We start from the raw sequence: 13,478 nt of genomic DNA on the forward strand, positions 1-13,478 counted from the left end.
TCAAGTGAAAACTGGTCTGGTGTCAGCCAGAGTAGTCCAAAGCTTACTGTCCTGCAAAAATACAGCAGATCATGACAAAACCTGTTTCACGGGCAGCTGCTGTCCAAACACGAGCCTTCCCTCTACTGAGCCGTCTACTGTGAGAAGGCAACCAACGGTGCAGTGCTGTCCATTTTTGGTAACAATATACACAAAAGACACAAAGCAGTAATTCTCAAGCAGACTTGGTTTTAATATGGAGCATACATCCACTCTAAGAATTACAAGAATTTCTGTGCAGAAACTGGACACGGTACAGCTTCCTTTCATTCTGACTCAGTTATACATATTCATATATATTTATATATACAGGACACACACACACACACACACAAACAAAGAGACAGTTATATGTATATGAAATTTACACCAGCTTAATAAATAACAGAAAGATAAATGTGTACAGTCAAGAGGAGAGGATAACAGTGACACACACACACACACACACACACACACACACACACACAGAGAGAGAGAAAGAGAAAAAGAAAAAGCACAGTAAAGACCCATAGCTTGGGATCTACAAAGCCATTTCAGCTTGAACAGTATTACAATGGTGTGGTTGCAGCCCTACCTACTGTTATACAGGACATTTTTCAGGCTTTCCCCCTAGCTACTGCAGTGAAGTGCAAGGAATAAACCCACCATAGTGTAAGTATGGCACATATAATGTAAGCATCTTCCTTACTATGCACACTGGCTAGCTGCTAGCTAGGATACAGGAATGTCAATGCTAAATCTAGAGTTTGTGATAGCATGTCCACTAAACCACTGGCTAATGAAGCAACATACATATGTGTCCAGCACTCTGATATAATAATAAATTCATTTTAAAGCAGGGTCAGTTTAAAAACACTGTACATCATCATTGTGCAAATGCTTAGGAACATATTCAAATTAAGAAGTTGTAAAGGAAGGACATGTCATGCCAAACACTTTGACTATCCTTACAAAATGAATAAATAGCCTTGAAAGACAAAAATAAAATAAAAGTTGGATTGGCCCCTTTTATAATTATTTTGTCACTGCCACAAGTTTTCAACAAAAACATTGCTTGCTGGGAGTTCAGATTGGCATGAGAACAACAAAAGTTCTATAAGGTGACCTGAAGTGATTCATTTAAGGGCGACCCAGATTCAAATGAAAATAAGACCGACATCAACCACTCTCTAAATTACACAGGAATACAATCACAAGATCTTGTGACTTTCTTACTTAAAGTGAATCTTTGGTTATCGACAACCCTTTCATCTTGCAGTGAGCTTGGAATTAAGACTCATCACATGAGCAAGTCTGGTGTTAGTTCTCTAGTAAGTAAACCCAGACTGGAGTGCGATCATGTGTGAACATCGCAATGCTGCTCTCCGATATGACACAATCAAACAGAAAAGCACATGTAAAAACAGAAAAGGGAATGTCTTGGTGTATCCTCCCCAATTAACATACGAGTTGGCCTTTGTGGCACAATTAGGAGATATGTACATGTTTTTAGAATGGGGAGAAAATACATCTGTACAGTACAATGCCTATTTACAGTCCATATGACATCATGCACCAACACGAATAGTCTTTCTTATGGTCTCCATACAACCCTCTACTTCTCTCAGATTTTAAGATGGAAAATCATATTGATTTAGAAACACTACAGAAAGCTATAAGATATAAGAACTTTCCTTGATATCACTGTGAATTGCATCTTTTTTTTCTCATGTACAACAACCCTCTGAAACTACTAAGCAAGATGCCTGGCATGCACTGGGAATACAGTGAACTACTCTATCTTTATTGCACCTTCAGAGTTGCATTACTGTTGAAACATCAAGAGGGACATTTACCCCTTTCACTAGGCAAACTACACATAGTAATTTTAACAGAATCATCCAACAGTTGACACCAGCATTTCAAGATGTTGAAATTCACATGGCTATGTGGTATGTGCACATTCAAGATAAGCGAGTAAGCTACGCTATTGTATCCATGGTAGCCAAAACAACACCAATCAACATCAACCAATTGACACTTCCGTAAAACTAATTCATAAGCTTTTTTAGATCATTTTTAGGGTCTAATTTTGGATTCACTTACATAAAAATGTAAGAGGACCTTCAAAACCAGACCATGGGAAAGAGCCATGTTTAAAGAGTATGTGGTGTTTCTTCTTTGAAAGACAGAAACCTTAAAACCTTGTTAAAAATGTCTTTATCTCAGGTTGAGAAACCGCTCTCGGAGGTTCTTCACTACGTTCTGCTGACTCATGTCCGCTTTCCTGCCCGAGTCGATGGCGGTTTTTAGCGCCTCATCGAGTTTGTCACTCGAAGGCACTAGCTTGTCACCGTCCTTTCCTTTGCTGCTCCTGTTGGCCTGCTGCTCAGCCTTTGCTGCAATTTCCTCCCTCAGCCTGTACTCCTCGGACTCCTGATAGGCGCGGCAGCGGTCGATAACCGCCATGATGGAGATCTTCTCTCGGGAAGTGGGGGAGCGGATCTGGACGTAACTATCGTCCGTGTCCTCCTTCGCTCTCGACCACTGTAGCTCTTTTGCAACCTGTGGTGGTGGACTGGCCATGGCAACTGTCTCTGTATAAACCTTCCCCACGACAACTGGCTCCAAAGTGATGTTGACTTTCTCGACGACGATCAGCTTCTTGTCGTTGGGCAGCGGGGTTTCTCCGGAGACGTAGTACCCACTGCTGCTGCTGCATGGGGGGTTTCTCTGGAAGTCCTGCAGCGTGTTCAAGTGCAGGTGGCTAAGCCTCTGATCCAGAGACCCCGTACGATGCTGCCTTCCCAGTGCGCCCTCGGGATCCTGGCTTGGGAACGACCTAGATGCTGCAGCTTCCGAGGGAACCAGGTGTATGGAGCAGCTGGAGCGCCTTCGCGGCCTGCAATCCTGGATCTTCTCTGGGACGGAGTGGCTGCGTGCCACTGGGGGCTGCAGCAGCGAGCTTGCCACCTTATCTAGGTGGGTGTATTTTGAGCGCAGCTCTCGCACGTCCGGCCAATTGAAGCCCTCCACTGGCGTGGGGCTCAGAGGGCTCTTGGAGGCAGTCCGGCTCGGGGAGAGGACCCTGGGACTGCCCAGGGAGGTGGGGGTGGGGATGGGACTCGGGGAGCCAAGCTGTGCTCTGGAAGACATGTCCTGATGATTCACTGAGCCACACAAGTCCAAGGACAGAGTCAGGTTGGGTTTGCCTGTGTGAAAAAAAAGGCAGCAATTACTATCATGAAGGTAAAATTCTACATGCACCTAGTTTTGCAGATTGACCTTGATGGACTCCAGACTTACCTTCTTCCTTCTCTGGTCTCTCCTCCAGCACACATAAAAGGTTCCTCTTTCCCAGTGTCCCTTCTGTTTCCTGGCTTCTCTGAAGGACCACCGGTTTAGTGCACTTGATGCGCTGGCTGTACTTCCGTGCCAAGTGGAAGACTTTGCTGTTTTGGGTTGCATCGGCATCATTCTGCTCCAGCTCCCATTTTGGGACCTCGATTTCGGCCTCTGCCCTCAGCTGGATCACCCTTGGGACTGGAGCCCTGAGGGCTCTACCTTCGGAAGGAGGAGGACGGAGACAATTGCTCAAGCTCGAAGACTGGCCCAGAACCATACCCCGACCTTTGACGGGCGAAGGAGAGCTGGACTCCTCCGTAATGGTGCTCAGGTCAGACTCCTCCAAGATCATCAAAGGTTCTGCGCTGTCGCTCTCGGGGGCTGTTCTTAACGACAGGGCTTTCCTGCCAGGGGACATGCTGGGGCTGGCTACCCTGAGGCGGTGGGCCTCTCTGCGTCTAGGGGCTCCCCTGGGTTCGTCCTGAGTCTTGGTAACCTCCTTCTCCATCTCCTGCCATACCTTGATCATCTCTGAGGATGGTCGGAACTCATCGTCCGGCATGCCTACATCCCGCAGGCTTTGGCACCTGCTTCTGTCTCTAAAAGAGTCCAGAGACGCCTCGCTCCCATCTTCAGACACTCTCCTCTTGCCAAAGTCCAGAGTGTCGAAAGACGTACTCGACACTATGCGCTCCCTCCTTTCGGTGCAAAGGGTTTGTGAAAGATCTGGAGCAGTTGCAGAGCTTGAGACCGAGGACTTCCTTTCTGCAGCATCATCCTTGGGAATGCTGTTGAGCTTGGTGACAGAGCTGCGCACGAGGCCAGTCGGGATGTAGGTGAGGCTCTCCCTTCGCTTGATACAGAAGCCAGCATCTAAGTAGTCAGCATTCTCATAGTAGCCTTTGATCTTATCAATCAGCAGCTGGTCTTTCTTGGATAGGGTTGAGTCCCGTCTTCGGAAGCTGCCGTCGAACACGTTGTCTTCTCGGGGAGAGAACATGGTCACGTCAGCTCCAGTGTCATGGGACACAGATACCATGGGGTCTTCGGAGCAGTGGTTGTTCATCCAGTGGGTCAGCTCCTGGGTGTTGTCCCCTCCTCCCAGGCTGAGCGTGCTGCCGGTCCGGCTTGGGATGCGTGGGGAGGGGCAGCCCAGGGAGCGCACCTCGTCCATGGTGCTGCTGCTCCTGCGGGTGCTGCTGACAAAGTGCTCCGCAATAGCGCTGGCCTGGCCAAGCACAGACGGTGGCAGAATGCTGGACTCGTTCTCCGCAGCTTGGTCCTCTTCCTCCTCTTCATCCTCCTCTTCATCCACCCCTACGTCCTCCTCTGAGGAGTGTCCAGAGCTCTCTTCCTGTCTGGGGACCATCTCAGGTGTGCTTTCCTTGGAGTCCCCTGTGAGGCTTTTATGCTTGGGAGTATTATGGGGGATCTGGTTGGACTTAGGACTTTTGAGGGGCGACACTGGTAGGATGGGAGGATCTTGCTCTGGTTTTTCAGATACATCTGAATGGGAGTTGGAGTTCTCAGTTTGCAAAATAGTTTCAGGTGCCTAGAGACAGCAGCAACAACAAGGTAAGAAAGAGAAGAAGTTGAGAAAATGAAGTTGAGGGGTCATCATGTGTTAGCAAAAGTGGTTGCCCACTCTATTTCACACACCATTAGCGGAAATTCCAAGGGCTAGCCAAAGTAATTCAGTTTAGTGTTTCTTCATGCATACTTGGGAGTTTTTGGAAAATACAGAGGCTAAATGGGGTCATCACACATGCATGACTAATTTTTCTCGAGCAGCTGGCTGGATCGGGGAGGCTATGATGTCATGGGTATTTTTCAGATTTGGTCATGTTGTTTTGGATAATGGCTGAAAATGGTCTGACCCAACAAGGCAAAAACATTAAGATCACACAACCATTTATTCACCTCTTTGTCATTGTTTTGTGGTTTTAATGCAGAGTTTTGCTTGCAAGCATACACTTTGATTATTTTAAAATGAGAAGCACTGAACCTTTTACCAGTTTTCCTAATCGGATGCTTTCAGTTGAAAAAAACATCTCGATGTTTCTCAACAGGTTCACAGATAGCTGAGCGGAGCTGGAGACGGAGCGCAGCTGGCCGAAGCCCTACCTGTTCAGGAGTGGACGACTCCGTAGTGGTCTGCTGGGTTTCCTCCTGTCCCGTTGTCTGCCCATTCTCCCTTTTACCCTCCTCCTCCTCATCCTAGAGAGAATGAGAGAAGAGTGTGTCAGAGACCCAGAGGTCTTCAAATGGGAAAACGATGACGGGTCGGTGCAAACACTCCCATGCTATTTTAGTGTATTAGACGTAATGGGATCATTGCAAACACATAAACATTCCCACAGATGTGGCTTGTTAGGAGAACCGGATATGAACAGCATCACAATCCAGTATTCATTCAGCCACTGCAGGCAGTTGAACAATACTATTAACATTCCCAGCAGGGGCATCATTCTTCCTCATCATTCTGAAAGCCAATTAGCTGGTCCATAAAGTGGACATAAAGCTGTGATCCAGTCCTAATGATATACTATTCAATCGTTTGTGTTTGTGTGTGTGTGTGTGTGTGTGTGTGTGTGTGTGTGTGTGTGTGACTGCGTGCAGCAACCAACTCTGAGATGACATGACAACATTTTCAGCTCTACAGTACGTTAGTGGTCAACGTGCGCCCAGGACAAGCCTACTGCATTAGTGGTCGTCAGGCATCAGATCCATACAGTACTGCAGTTAGTGGGAGGCAGGGTAAGCAAACGCAGACTTTCGTGCTTCATGCTCTGGAACATCATCCAAAATCGTGCGAGGTAGGAGAGCTGTGGCATGCCGCTTTTCAAAGAGTTAGTGAGCTAAGCCACCAGGTTGGCTTGGACTGAAGCAAAAACGTAGAAAAGGTAAAAAAAAAAAAAAAACACAGACACACGAAAGAGGAAAACATAAAAACGTGGCTAGATAACAAAACGTGCGAGACACGGGAGAGGAGAGCGGAACGGTAGGAGTTTTGGGCAGCGGGCAGAGGAGCCTCACCGTAGTCCCCCCCAAGGAAAGCAAAGCCCGGGCTCTAGTGTGCCAACAGGAAATGGCCTCCAGCATGGAGCTGGCAAAGTCTGCTACCTGGTTGTCCTCCATCACTATCTCATCCGGGTCACTTCCCTCCTCAAAAACGTTCTCGTGTTCCAGCGCCTCGCCCCGGCTGAGACCGCCAGGCTTGCGCGAGGTCGCTCTGGACGACGACGACGACGATGCGGGCTCCTCGGAGTCGCTGGGGCTCAGCCTCTCCAGGGAGTCCTCTTCCTCTTCTTCTTCTTCCTCCTCCTCCTCCTCCTCCTCGTCCTCCATGCTAGGCCTCTCAGCCTCAGACTCGCCTATGCTCGAGCCCAGAGTGCTGATGCTTGCCGCAGGCTGCACGGGCCTCATGGCCCGCATGCTGGCTGGTAGTGCACCTTCACTGTCAGCGTGCTGTGGTGTCACATCAGAAACATTTACACCATGGTCCCCAAGTGTGTGTGTGTGTGTGTGTGTGTGTGTGTGTGTGTGTCATTCATCCCATCTTGAGGGGCCAATGACTAAAACATATCAAAGGACAACGATGGCCTTTGTACAAAATACTCATCCTTTGTGTGTACCTATGTGACAGAAACTTCCTACAGTGTCATCTTGCTCTTTGAGGCCATATTGTGCATTTCAAACACATTCTATTGACAGGCTTCTGAGGAGCCGTCACAACATTCAGCTACAACGTAAGAGAGAAGAATATAGAGGAGAAGCTGCATGTGCTCACCTTCAGAATAGCTGTGACGTCCACACGATGACCGGTCCAAGAGGAAGAAAGATTACGTTAGAAGTAGAAATTTTCATAATATTCAACACAGAAAAATGAATGGCAATCGTCATTCAGGGAAGATTTATCTGTCCATCCTCAACAGGCAAATGGCTTCTTTGAGCACAGCTTGCTATCTGAAATCCCACCGTAATAAATGATTAAGTGATAAAATCTATGCAGACAATGGCACCAATTACACAATGGTAGCTATACAGAGGTGGCGTTATACTTATATTTAGGGGCGTTATACGTTGGTCTGACTATCAGGAGTAACGCTACTTTTGAAGCAGATGACAGACAGACTAATCCCTTTCTGATAGAAGCTTAGTTAGAGGACACCCTGCTGCCTTTTGATCACATGCCTTTGCTGAACCATGAATCTAAAATTGAGCATCTAAAATGTTTTTGAACATCTGAAAATGTGGCCAATTAAATTATGAATGAGGATAAAACCACCACCCCACTGGGCAGCTCTGAGACAGAGCGACTCTGACTTGTTGTGCAGATTGACATGGTGGAGCCGATGGCTTTGTGTGTGCCAGATATGCTTCTCTGTGAACTAACTATCAATTCATCAGAGTTCTGTGGTTTCCGATAGACGTCCCTGTGAACCATTTACCCATTGGTTCTAATCTTGCATCAGAGTTTGCACCAGACTTTACCTTTGGTGCTCTTCAGAATCTGCTTGGTTGGTTCTGAAGAAAAGAGAAAAACAAAAATGACTCAGGAAAACTGCTGAATGTGTGTGTGTGTGTGTGTGTGTGTGTGTGTGTGTGTGTGTGTGTATACAGTATATACTGTATGTGTGTGTGTGTGTGTGTATACAGTATATACTGTATGTGTGTGTGTGTGTGTGTGTACAATGTGTGTGTGTGTGTGTGTGTGTGTGTGTGTGTGTGTGTGTGTGTGTGTGTGTGTGTGTGTGTGTGTGTGTGTATGTATACACTATGTGTGTGTGTGTGTGTGTGTATGTATACACTACAGTATGTGTGCATATGTGTGTGTGTGCGGGCTCACCAGACTGGCGTCGGCCTTGACGGCCATTGGGGAAGTCTTCTGAGTGGTAGGAAGTAGCCTTCTTCATCCTGTCCGGGCTGTAGCGATACTTGGAATCTGTTGAAGAAGACGCATTATAGCATGACTGACCCCAGCCCAGACACACACAATGTATTCTGCACATTTACTATCACTTAAAGATCTCATTCTGCCCATAAAACACCACCGGGGGGGGTCGAAGCACTCAGGACTTTGGGTTGTCATGGCTACTGTATACTGAAACATGAAAGGCGGAGCTGCCAATACTCACACATGGAATCCATTTCCAGGATGGCCTCTTTAGCCTGGATGAGAGAGTGAGAGAGAGAGAGAGAGAGAGAGAGAGAGAGAGAGAGAGAGAGAGAGAAAATCTATCAGAGCAGGAGTCAGGAGAGGACCCAGGCAAAAAGCCTGACCCGGGCCCTTTAGCTAGAGCCCCAGATTAAATGAAGAGAGGCTATCAAGATGAAGTGGTGACAGCTAGAGCATAAGCATAAGGGCGAAATAAGCACAGCATTCACAAGAGCCTCCGTAATTGAAGAGCACTCGCAATCTGACATTAGGGCATTCTCCGCCTAGTGACCGCGAGGCGGTCTTCTGTGTGGTTACTTCCAGATGTTGTATTAGCGTCCTTGTGTAATAATGTTTCACTACTAAGAGGAAGAATGAGAGCATGACGTTGCCTTCTCACTATCAATGTTCTACAGAGGTGGTAAACAATCCCAGAGCGGAGCGTGAGAAAGCTGGAGAAAAATGAAACATGCATTGAAATAAATAATTGTTTATTAAGAACTCTTAAGAACTCTCTTATCTTAATTCTGTCGTGAGTGTTTTCAACATGTATACATGTCAGAACAGGCTAATTTACAGGATATGAAAATCGAAGGTCTAAGTGGGTTGCATATGATACATAGAAATACCCTGGCAAGGCATTGAGAAATACCTGATTATACATGGATGACTATCTCACTCACACACACACACACACACACACACACACACACACACACAGATATAGAGAAGTCACGGCATGGCAAATGTAGGGTGGGGAGTGGGGGGGCTTTTTATCTAGTCCTGTTATTTGGAGCCTCAGTGGTTTGTGCAGACACCCATCAGATCCCATGACCCTAACACCCGTGCCTCTTGACAATGTAAATGTCACTGATAAGACCCCAGGGCCTCATGTGGGAGAGGTGGGTGGTGGGAGGTACTGTCCATCTATTTATCACTGAGTATCCTCTGCATTTGGTCGCTGAGTGATCAGGTGTGAATGTCTGAGTGGAAAGCACCTAGATGGAGACGATGTGTGTCTAAGTGTTTCAGAATGTGTCAGCGACCAGGACTTGTTTACAGGACAAGAGAAGTTGATGGTAACTGGAGATAACTTGTAGTAAACTGCTCAAAACAGAGCTTCAAAGCTCTGCTACTGTATGTGAATAAGGACTGGAGTGAGGTTTACTTTTCAAGACTACACATTCACATCATTGACATTGTTCACATCAACACATTTGGTCTGAATTTCTAGAGGAATGTCACTAATATGGTGTCACAGTCTGCAAGTAGAGGGAGTTTGAAGGCCCAGTAGCTCCCAGCAACTCACAAAAGGTTGAACATTAATTCAACTGACCAGAAAAAACAGAAAGAAACTGGAGACTTGAACCAATGTGCTCAGTGTCCCATGACTTGGGCTTTTTTCGTATTAACTCAATACAAAATCCTGCTTTGTGAAACACACCCCTAAAGAGTTGTGAGGAAGTGGATTTAAACCACAGAGCCACATGTAGCCTAGATCAGCCTCCATCTGTATGCTAGTGTAGCCAACAGACTGCAGATAGAGACAGGAGGCTAGATAAAGATCATGCAAAAAGTGTGTGAACCAGGGACGGAGAAGCAGAAGATTCACAAACACATACACACACACATGCAGAGAGAGAGAGAGACAAACAAACTGGGATGTAAGTACCACCCTCTGTAGTAAACTGTATGGATATTGATAATTAATAAACCTACTATCAAGCATCCATTTGTGAATCTATACACAACAGATAACACAACCTTAAAATTGCATCATAAATAACAGAGGCTGGAAAAGTCCCCTACATTGGGGAAGTTGTGCAGTTGTGACTTCTACATCTTGACTCCTGATCTCGTTAACTCCAGTGACTGCAGCTTGCAACATAGCGACAGTAATAAAATGGAAAATAGGGTCTGACGTAACAGAGCGTTGCGGAGTGAACTTTGTTCCTTCATATTTAGCACAGGGGTTTATATCTATAACTATCAGGTTCAAGCAAATGGAGCCACATCATCCTTTTATTTATTACTTGGTTTGTCCAAGGCTATGCCCAACATGAGGCCTTCTAGGGAACAGCTACAGATCAACACAGAGTATTAGACTACTTTAAAACTGTAGCGCAATAACTTTAAATAATAATACATTTGATCAAAAAATGAAATTAACTGTCCAAGTCATCTCATCATTCGCCAACTGGCCACCCTCCCTCCCTCAGCAGTGCCCACAGGCAACACTGTAGGGTGACCCCTGTACGCCCCCTTGTGGTGAGGGCTCTGCCTGTGTTACCTTCTGTGGTATGATGGCCTGGTGGTTCTCCAGGATGAGGCGCTTGATGTGGTGAGCCCAGAGCTTCCGCTCCTCCACTGTCCTGGCCTGGGGAGGGGAGACCACACACACACACACACACACACACACACACACACACACACACACAAACACACACACACACACACACACACACACACACACACACACTACAGTCAGCCAATCGACTGAGGCTCTAGTCCCCACAGACACCTCAGAGACACCGAGACTCAAGCAGAGCAGAGGAATTGATGGGTTTGCTTTGTATTTCAAAAGCTTTATAGTCGAAGAGTGAATAGATCCTGGGAATTGACTATGGAATGTACCGGTATTCATGCATTTATCACTCCATGGAAACATGACTGGACTTGTAAATACTAATGCCAGATTCAGTGAATTTCTGTGGAGACATAAGAATATTTAACAGCTAGGATTACAATTTGCGTAGTTTGTTTTAACTTAAGAGTCATTATCCATTCTTTTAGCCTGTCTTCATAAGTAAGTTGTAGTAAGAGTTTATCTCCATATTCTAAAACTGATACCGGTAGTTCCGGTCCTTGATTGTGATTGGCTGAATCACGTTCGATGCCATTGTAAAATCCAGCATAAACATAGACCTTGACCGCATTTCGTTCTATATTACTGTGCTACCATAACTTGATACAAACGTTAAAGTAGCTGCGTCTTTCTTGGCGGAAGAGTGATCATCTATGAATAAATTGGTTCCATTTCTAGTTGCTGTGCCTTTACTTTATGAAACTTTGCCAGGTATTTATAGTAACAGTTTTAGAAAAGCAATAAGCCACCCGCTAGCGCGTCGTGCCTAACAACGCCCCTTAGCTGTTGTAGAATCAGTGTAACCTACAGCTTATTGCTTAAATAAGACTGGAGAGACCGTGCCATGTTCTATCTCTGTGCTTCTACAGTAGTCCTTTGAGTGGGTTGCGTTGCAGCCCGGTTGGATAATGAAATCCAGCGTGACCGCGGTGGCAGGCTCTCACCATGCTGGTGAAGTGCCTCTGTTTGGGATGGGGGCTCACCTGCACTATGTGTGATAGGGGGGCTCACCTGCACTGTGTGAGGCTGCTTGGGATGCTTGTAGTGTGTGACGCTGAAACACAGAGAGTCCTTGGCACTCTCAATCAGCATGAGGGTAGAACACTGGAGAGAGAGAGAGAGAGAGGAGAGAGAGAGAGAGAGAGAGAGAGAAGGAGAAACAGAAGAAAGTGGGGAAAAGACAGGATCAAGAAAAAAAGATGAAACGACATGGGGATGAGTCACAGTATAAAACCACTGAGCATGGAGCACATTCCTCTGTGATCCTGACTTAAGATGATCTCATTTTGCAGGACATCTCACAGTACTCCTGTGAACTATGTGACCCTGTTTTCTCAGTAAATATACAACTTAGAGAATGCGACAGAAATACTGTATATTGCATATAAAATACCCTCTCAAACAATGGCAGAGGAACACTACCATTGATGAAAGAGCATTGCAGGTGTTTGACATTGTGAACTTTAGACTAGACATGCATTACAATGGGAAGATATTCCATTGAATCCGTTAACAGAAATCTAACAGAAGGTGTCTTTATTTACCGAGATGTGTGTCTTGTAGACGTAGTGTTCGCCGCGGCGCTTGGTGATGAGGAGCATGCGGTCGAAGAGGAAGAGCGTGCGCTCGTTCTTGGCGCGGTGGACCTTGAAGGTGCCCTCCAGGACCAGCTCACCGTAGGTGGTGAGGTCAGGGCCCTTCCAGTTGATGAGCAGCGACTGCACCTCCTGAGGCACAGACACAGACACAGACACACACACACACACAGACACACACACACACACACACACACAGACACCAGACAGTGTATAATGCACTTTCATAAAGACAGACAGCACTGATGTGTTGTTATAAGGCTTTTTATTAGGAGGCCAGGGCTTAGGGGGGGTTTCATTTTCATTTGACATTTTAGGCTCTTTTTTTTTTTTAAAGTTCTGAAGATCGTCTCAGAAGATAAAATGTGTTCAAGCATGACTGAATACTTGTTGTGCATATGACATTTTGGATGAAACAAGATGTTTTCTTGTCTGCAGTTGCGTAAGAGTACTGTACTGTATGAGTTTTCCAAGATTGATCACGTTTGTGTTTGTGTGTGTGTGTGTGTGTGTGTGTGTTGTTTGTACCTGCAGTCTGACGGCGTGTTCATGCTTCCTCTTCATATCGTTGATGTACCAGGCCACTCCGGTCATGGTGTAGATGGCCTCCTCCACCACCTCATAGCCCTCCTCCTGGGGGTCAAAGTGCTTGGCGATCTCCTACAGGGGGTGGGTAAACAAGCACACAGCATACAATTACTGTTTATGGGGTGTCGCATAGGTTACTGTATCTGTTTCTCATACACACATTTTGGGGCACAGAAGAGAGAGGCGCCATGCTGGCAATGCTGCATGCCACAATGTTGTTGAATGGACATTATGCAAGTCGGGCTCTTCTTAGATCAAAGAAATATTCCACAGAATACAAAGCAGACACCCAAAGGTATAATGACAACTGAGTTTAGGAGTAAGAAAGATGAGGAGCCTGAACAATCATGTACAGTGTAGAGAGTTGTTTTAGATTTATTGGGTGTGAAACTGGAGGTGATGGTGGTGT

The 13,478-nt window shown here is 46.2% G+C and overlaps 1 protein-coding gene across 1 annotated transcript in view; it reads right to left on the minus strand.

The window, feature by feature from the left end:
- Positions 1–211: 211 nt before the first annotated feature.
- LOC125299248 (pleckstrin homology domain-containing family G member 3-like) overlaps positions 212–13,478 on the minus strand; it is a 68,875-nt gene continuing 55,608 nt past the window's right edge. Inside the window, 12 exon segments of the mRNA XM_048250443.1 lie at positions 212–3,230; positions 3,325–4,915; positions 5,488–5,580; positions 6,400–6,831; positions 7,154–7,164; positions 7,858–7,890; positions 8,213–8,308; positions 8,502–8,535; positions 10,812–10,898; positions 11,898–11,990; positions 12,431–12,613; positions 13,010–13,141. Of these exon segments, the coding sequence (XP_048106400.1) occupies positions 2,239–3,230; positions 3,325–4,915; positions 5,488–5,580; positions 6,400–6,831; positions 7,154–7,164; positions 7,858–7,890; positions 8,213–8,308; positions 8,502–8,535; positions 10,812–10,898; positions 11,898–11,990; positions 12,431–12,613; positions 13,010–13,141 (3,777 nt within the window). The 3' untranslated portion in view covers positions 212–2,238.

Source organism: Alosa alosa, chromosome 8, assembly GCF_017589495.1.
Source record: "Alosa alosa isolate M-15738 ecotype Scorff River chromosome 8, AALO_Geno_1.1, whole genome shotgun sequence".
NCBI lineage: Eukaryota > Metazoa > Chordata > Actinopteri > Clupeiformes > Clupeidae > Alosa > Alosa alosa.